At 41.6% G+C, this 7418-nt stretch overlaps 1 protein-coding gene across 1 annotated transcript; it reads left to right on the top strand.

The window, feature by feature from the left end:
- The first annotated feature begins 4486 nt into the window (after positions 1-4486).
- On the top strand, positions 4487-6140 carry LOC103713957 (LOB domain-containing protein 41). Its single transcript, XM_008801021.4, has 2 exons — positions 4487-4992; positions 5088-6140. The coding sequence occupies exons 1-2, from the start codon at positions 4803-4805 to the stop codon at positions 5813-5815; spliced, it is 918 nt and encodes a 305-aa protein (XP_008799243.1). The 5' UTR covers positions 4487-4802; the 3' UTR covers positions 5816-6140.
- Positions 6141-7418: the final 1278 nt, after the last annotated feature.

Genomic DNA, 7418 nt, shown 5'->3' with positions numbered 1-7418 from the left:
GTATATGTGTATTGCATGATGGGCGACACTTCTGTAAAAGCCTGTGAATGTTAAGGAGCAACGGCCTACCGTCGTGTGCACGATTCCGACCTCGAACCCAATCGATCACCACGGCGAGTTGCGCTTGAGAATGAGCCGTTCCGCGTCCAGTATCCGTCAGGCATAAGAAATGCCCTTCTAGGCAGCTCTAAGCTTGGTACACATCACCAAGATATCGAAGATCCACTAATCCTGCTGCCACTAGTTTGGACTCATGATCTCTGACGACGAAACCTATACCTCCACATAAGACGATCACGATGAAGAACAAAAAATAATTTCAAATTTTTATTTTATTTTTAATTAGAATAAATATATTTTTTATTAATTGTGTCAGAAAAATAGTTATACTAGAGGTTTTTGTAAAAACAATGTTTTATAAGAATACATGAATAAATATAAATTTTAAAAAAAATATTTATGCAAATTTAAATTTTTTTAAAAAAATATTTATAAGAAAACACCGCCCTCCCGTGTATCCTGTACCTCCTGCCAAAAAGGAGGTGCAGGTGCCCACGAGAAATCTTGCCAGTTGGCCAGATTTACTTTTTTCTATGATCACGTCATCCTGGAGAAAGTGTACACCATAAACATTTTTATAAAAAATCATTTGATTTTCTATATTTGTCTGCTTCAAATTTATTTATTAGCATGAAACAAATAAGAGTAATGCTGTGTGACTACTGTTATTATGTACAAAAAAAATAAATTTGTGTCAAATAGGAAGGATGGATTGATTATAGGTTGGCTCCATGAACATTTCATGTGCCCAAGAGATGTCACTGAGCATTTTTCAACAAATAATTATCAGTATTCCTGGGACTGGGACAGGTGGTTTGGATTTTAGACCATGTTTTATCATCTTAATGGATATCGATTGACCTTCCAAATGTTCTTTTCCAAATAAAAAAAGAGCAAACCTTGGTATCCTGTCTTCGTGAGAAACCAATGATAATTTACTAAAAACAAAACTTTCAGGGATATTTCTATAATCTCTACAATCTTTTTTGAAAACTTATGACGACACCTCTTCAATTGAGCTAATTACACTTCATCCCAATTTTTTTAAAAAAGTTTGAATTAGCCACCATAACTTATTTTTCGTTGCAATATAATCCATTCATCTATCTTTATTACAAATTGTCACCTTATGATCAAGTGATAACAAAATATTCGTAAAATTTTAGAAATGCCTTTTTCACTAACTTATTAGGGCACCTCTTGTTTTGGCGGAAATAGAAGAAAAGAGAAAGATAATTAAAAAAAAATTAGAACTTTTTTTTTCTAAAAATCAAAGTGATCCATTGGGATCGCTTATACGGTTCATTTAACATTTGTACAGGTGGATGAATGACAGAAGATCAAGTACTTTAAGATCTATACAGATAATAGATGTACAACGGATGATTAAGCACTTTGAGATCTATGCATGCACATGAATGATAGAGGATAGAGCGCTTGAGATTTATGCAGATGAATGAATGATAGAGAATGAAGCATTTTGAGATCTGTGCAGATGGATGAGTCATAAAAGACTAAAACATTTCATGTGCATAAATGTTGCCTCCAAGCATTTTTATCATGTTTTATTATCTTGATAGATCTGGATTGATCTTGCAAATATTCTTTTCCAAATATATAAAAGAGAAATGCAAACCTTTGAAGTTCTGTCGACTTGAGAAATCAATGGAAATTTAGTAAACACAAGTTCTACACCGGTATTTCTCTAGTCTCTCCATTTTTTTTTTACAAAAAAAACCCCCAGCATTTTACCTTTCACTTGAGAAATCAATGGAAATTCACCAAAGACAAATATTGTATAGATGTTTCTATAACCTCTATGTAATTTGTTTACATGCATATTCTATGCCATTCATATTATTTTTTTTATCAGGCTCCCTGTTTTCTCATATAGGGACTTTTTAAATATCACTTCTCATTTCTATTTTTGTAATCCTTTTGGTTTTAGTTTCTCTTCTAGCTAGTGTCTTAACAACTCTAATATGACATAAAACAAAGTGTGTTTTCAAACAATTTGAATTGGGTCAGGGCATAGTAATTTTTGTAAATGAGAAGTTCACTAAAGATCCTATAAAACTTCTTATTATCATTACAAATATGACTATATTAGTGCTAGTATTGATTTTTTTTAAATATTTCTTGATATGACTCCCAAAAGGTTTTATACACTTGGCTAAACTTATCTAAGCTAAGCAGACCCATGCCAACTCGATGTATCAGTGTTGATTGGTGAGAATGTAGAATCGACTTCAATGGAAATGTTTCATACACATGTAGAAATGCTTAATGAATGATTTATTGCTTTTAAAAAAATGGCCTCCTTTTGAAGGTTTCTGAAAAATCTTGCCACTAAACTAAGAAGAATAAAAGATAGCATTTGATAGTTTCCCTAGTTGATTCATGAAATCTAATCTCTACTCTTCAACAATTCTTGATAGTGGAGTGGTACCTGAAACTTGGATCAAATGTTAACTTCTAGAGATCAGTAAATTTTATGTAAATATTGATGGAACCTGCTACTTGAATATATTATTACAGGCCTGTAGTTGTGATCATTGACTTGAAGCTTCACTGACCTCAGGGTTGCTAAGGGGCGGGGGGTTGGAAGCGTGGAGGTCTAATAAAATATGGTCCAAAACAATTTTGATAGGAAGTGGGTTTGGAATTTTAGTAAAATGATAACCCCCTAAATATTACCGGGTTCTAATGAAATTTGATGGCATTGTAGCTTTGGCAGATATAGGGATTCTTCCAACTTCTTTTCTTTTGAAGGAAATAATGGCTATTAATTCAAAGCATCAGAGACCAAGAGATTGCTAATGCTTTTTTTTTTTTTTAACCTCTTAATGCTTCGATAGAATGAATAGAACTATTAAGAACTAATACAAGGAGTCCAGAAATTTTTTGAATTTGCAGAAGATGCAACAAGTTTTAGCTACATTTGAAGAAGTTCCCTGTTGAGTTAGAGTGTCCTTGAAGATACCATGATATTTTAAGAACCATCAACACTTGAAAGTTTTCTTTAGGAGCGGCAACGGCTTAAAATTGATGGAAAAAAAAAAGTTTTGCAATTACATTCAAGTAATAGATTAACACTACAAATATTAGGACTATTTGCAAAATATAAAAAGTCAGTCATGTTTACATTATCTATAAGATTGGTTGTTTAATTAATACACTAAAAATATTTTATTACGATACTATTTAACTCTTTATTAATTTCTAAGTAACATATAACATGCATATCCCCTATATGTCCTGCATTTTTCCTTCGCTACGAAGAGTTGACATTATCCGTTATAGTATTATATCTTATTATGACTAGCAATAATGTTATCATCTTATGATTGCCGATGCACTTAAGTAAAGAGTTTTGAAGGGGGTAGATATGCTGCCCATCTAACTCCCAACTTTAGCGTACAAATTCCATCTTAAACATAGAAACAGGGAAATTTGAGCAGTTTGATGGTCAATCAATCTTTTTGCCCCCTTCCCATTCACTCTCGCGAGAGCTCTACACTATTAAGAGGCGGCAAAAAATATTAAACCGAGGCTATTAGTGAGATGTGGTTCATCCAAATTGCTCATGTATTTCGAAAAGTGAATAAGATTGCAAAATGGATTGTTCCTTTTTCTGCTCCCCACTTAGGTGAGGTTCGTGGGATTAGCCTCGGTTCTATTTTTTTTTCTTTATGTCGCCTTCTTTTTTTTATACCGAGAATAGTGTTGATGCTAGGATGATATAAACCATCGTTGTACTAAAAAAAAAATATTAGACTGTAATATAAAATAGCAAAAACCAATGACGGTCCCTATAGTATTATTTTACACAAGGTTGCATGCGTAGAGCGGAGGAACTCTAATATTGTATTATTGAATAACGTGGTTCCATTTTTTAAAGAGGTTATTAGCCACAGTAATTAATAAAAGGAGGGCGGAGGAGAGAAAGGGGGGAGAAGAGGACCAGATGAGCACGAAAAGTGGAAACATTGGGTGAGAGTGGGAATACCGCTGGCGAGTCCCGTCGGGCGCCCACAGTCCTGGGAAAACCGGGAAGCCCAAAACCGTGGGTTTCGCTGTACGAATTCCAGAAAACGGGGAGTGGTGGCTGGGAGTTTTTGGTTTAGGCATGGGGTGGGTGGCGTGCGTTTCTACCCCTTTCCCGGAAATGTGGCGACCCGGCCGCACCCTGCGATGCGAATGTGGACGCCACGCGCTGCGGCTTCGCTCGATCCCCCCCGGGCTCTTGCTTTGGACCCTTTATCCATTGGACCAGGGTTATGATATGAGATGGAACGAACGGACGTAATTTAGAGGATGTTTCGGGGGCAAGATTCCTCCTTCTGTGCGCCCCCAGGACGTGAACGCAAAAAAACTTTTATTTTTATAGCCCAATCCCGCTTTAAGAAACCACCGGCTATTCCCCAAATCCGCGGCTCTTCTCTCTCCAACCACTTATAAACCCTCCCCGTCTCTCGTTCCTCCTCTCGCACATCAAATCTTTACCCTCGTTTCCTTCGATATTCCTCGCTCCCGCGAACGTCCTCTTCAGTTTCTTTTTCCAGAGCCCCTTTCTTTTGGCCTTTTCTCTTATGTGAGGCAGCTGGCCGCGACCGGCACCAAGGAAAGCGATCTCTCGACTCCAGATACAGAGGAGGAGGAGGAGGAGGAGAAGATTTGAGAAGGGGAATTTCTCCCGTCGGTCAGTTGAGAGGCGCAGAAGGAGAGAAGAAGCGGACAAGATGAGGATGAGCTGCAATGGATGCCGGGTGCTCCGCAAGGGGTGCAGCGAGAACTGCAGCATCCGGCCGTGTCTCCAGTGGATCAAGAAACCCGAGTCCCAGGCCAACGCCACCGTCTTCCTCGCCAAATTCTACGGCCGCGCCGGGCTCATGAACCTCATCAACGCCGGCCCAGAGCACCTCCGTCCTGGTTCGTCCTCATTGCCTCTGTTCTTTTATTTCTTTTATGGTTGTTTACGATCCTCTGCGGGCGTTAAATTGATGTTGTGGTGTTCGCTGGTTCAGCAATATTCCGTTCGCTGCTCTACGAAGCTTGTGGGAGGATCGTGAACCCGATCTACGGCTCGGTTGGCCTGCTGTGGTCCGGCAGCTGGCAGCTCTGCCAGGCGGCGGTGGAAGCGGTGCTCAAGGGCGCTCCCATCATGCAAATCCCCTCCGAGACAGCCGCCTCCACCCCCGTTCCTCCCCTCAAGGCCTACGACATCCGCCACGTCTCCAAGGACTCCGACGACGCCGCCGCCACCCGGGCCGCCGCGGAACTGCACAAGATCTCCAAGTCACGCACCCGGTTCAAGCGCGTCGCCGCTGCTAAACCGAAGCACGGAGCCGTACTGGTCGAGGTGGCTGAACAGGACTCCGCCCCGCCTTGCGATCTTAGCTGGCCCCGTTGTTACCCGGTCGACTTCAAGCGCGCTCGGAGCCATGAGTCGGCCGGGAGCCAGGCGACCGAGCCCGACGCCGGGGAGGCTGCGGCGGCCGCAGGAGCGGGGGACGGCGATAGCCGGGAGAACGAGAGCGTGTTCTCCGGGGAGACGGCGGAGGGGTCGCACGTGAGCCAAGGCGAGCCGAACGTGGCCGAGGAGAGCGAGGTGGGGCTGGAGCTGACCCTGGGTTTCGAACCGGTCTCCAGAGCCGGCCGGACCACCCGGCCCGCGGCTGAGGCGCGGTGCGACGTTAGCACCTGGGGATCCGACACGTGTAGGATGGATCTCGGGCTCGAACTGCCGGCGTGATGATGAGAAATTAAGCTCCTCTGTAGCATAGAAATGGCGAAGACTAGGAGATTGACAGTTTTGGCGTCGTTTTGAGGAATTTGTTTAATATTATAATCCAATATGCAACATCCTCAGCCCCTCCTCTTCCCCTCTTTTTTTATTCCCCCTCCCCTCCCCTCCCCAACTCCTCTCCTTTGGTTAGGAGTTGGAGGTTAGAGGGTCCATTTCATCTTGTTTTCATCTGTATGTATCTTTATGCTTACAGCCCTTTCCTTATATGTGTAGCCTTTATGATATAATATGATGTAGAGAGAAGGTAGAGGTTTTTTTTTCCTCTAGTTAATTGTGTGTTATCAGGGGTTTTAGCTTAGGGGAAATACTAAAAACGGTAATGCTCCCATTGTCTGGGTTTTCTGTGGATTTATGATGTGAAGTTTCAGGGTGGATTCCCTGCTTTCTCTGTAGCGAAGTTATCTACCACCTGTCACTCGTTCTTCTTTATGGTGAGCAAAAAGCAAGGCGAATCGCTGATTGTAGCTTGCGTGGAAACAATACTGACCCGTGAATGATAAAAGAAACTAAAGAGAATTGATGAGTGTAATTATTATATGTACTTGATATGAAATATTATTATATGTTACAAGTCGGCGATGGAGACTATTATCGGTTCAGTTTCTTATGTGGGACCGGGAGGGAGGTTTTTTCCCGGAGGACGGAGTGGATGGTACAGCTGGCGTCGTCGTTTTTTCGGTTCAGCTTTGTGGCGATAAAAAAAAAAAAAAAAGGAAAGAAGAGAGCGAGCCGAACGCGATTCCCGATGGTTTCGAGGCTCTCCGGCAAGAAGAGCTGGTGAGCTGAAAGCAAGGTCACAGTCTGCAATACTTTTTTCGAATTAAAAGTTTCGATTCAGTCACCAACTTCCGGCGTCTTTTTTTTTTTTTTTTCTTTTTCTCTCAAAATGGGGGAGAGGGGGAGGGATGGACAAGTCCATCCCCACGTAGCAGTTCTCATTGAGCTTTCATCTTGCTAAGAGAATGTTCGATACGGGCAGAAATGATCGTGTTTTGGACATTCCGACCGGTTTTACTCATATCCTTTTCATTCGTGGGCCCGGTTTGGTTATCCCCCTGAGTTTCGGCACGAATACCACGTGTGAGGCCTGGCACCATTGAGACTACTAACAGAGCAATACGTTCTTCCAGATTTCTTGTCCGAGCATGAAGCATCCGGTCTCCATAATTTAATCGATGTCCGTGCATTTCGAATTTGGAACCATTTGGTTGGAAGTAAGATCACTGGGCTACCAACTCACTCTCATCTATTAGAGTTTTTTGGACTGGCTGATAGACTTGCTCCCAGTTAAATTTAAGGCAAAACAGAGTTGCTGACGAGAGCAATGCAATTGACTGCAGGTTGCATGCTTCGATCTAATCTATTGCTGTCAAAGTGGTTCTGATGGCTGGTTTGGAGTTTGGACCTACCTTTTTTTTTTTCCTTTTATCAGCTTTCTTTGTTTTCTTATGTAGCTATACCATGCCTCTGTGGTTAGAAATTTAGCACACGAGAATCGGGAAAAAAGTTGATGATATAGTTTTCTTCTGGTTCTCTTGTGGCAGGTGAT

The sequence above is a fragment of the Phoenix dactylifera genome, chromosome 4 (assembly GCF_009389715.1).
Source record: "Phoenix dactylifera cultivar Barhee BC4 chromosome 4, palm_55x_up_171113_PBpolish2nd_filt_p, whole genome shotgun sequence".
Taxonomy (NCBI): domain Eukaryota; kingdom Viridiplantae; phylum Streptophyta; class Magnoliopsida; order Arecales; family Arecaceae; genus Phoenix; species Phoenix dactylifera.
Note: the sequence above shows the minus strand (reverse complement) of the source record. Positions and strands in the feature narration are given on the sequence as shown.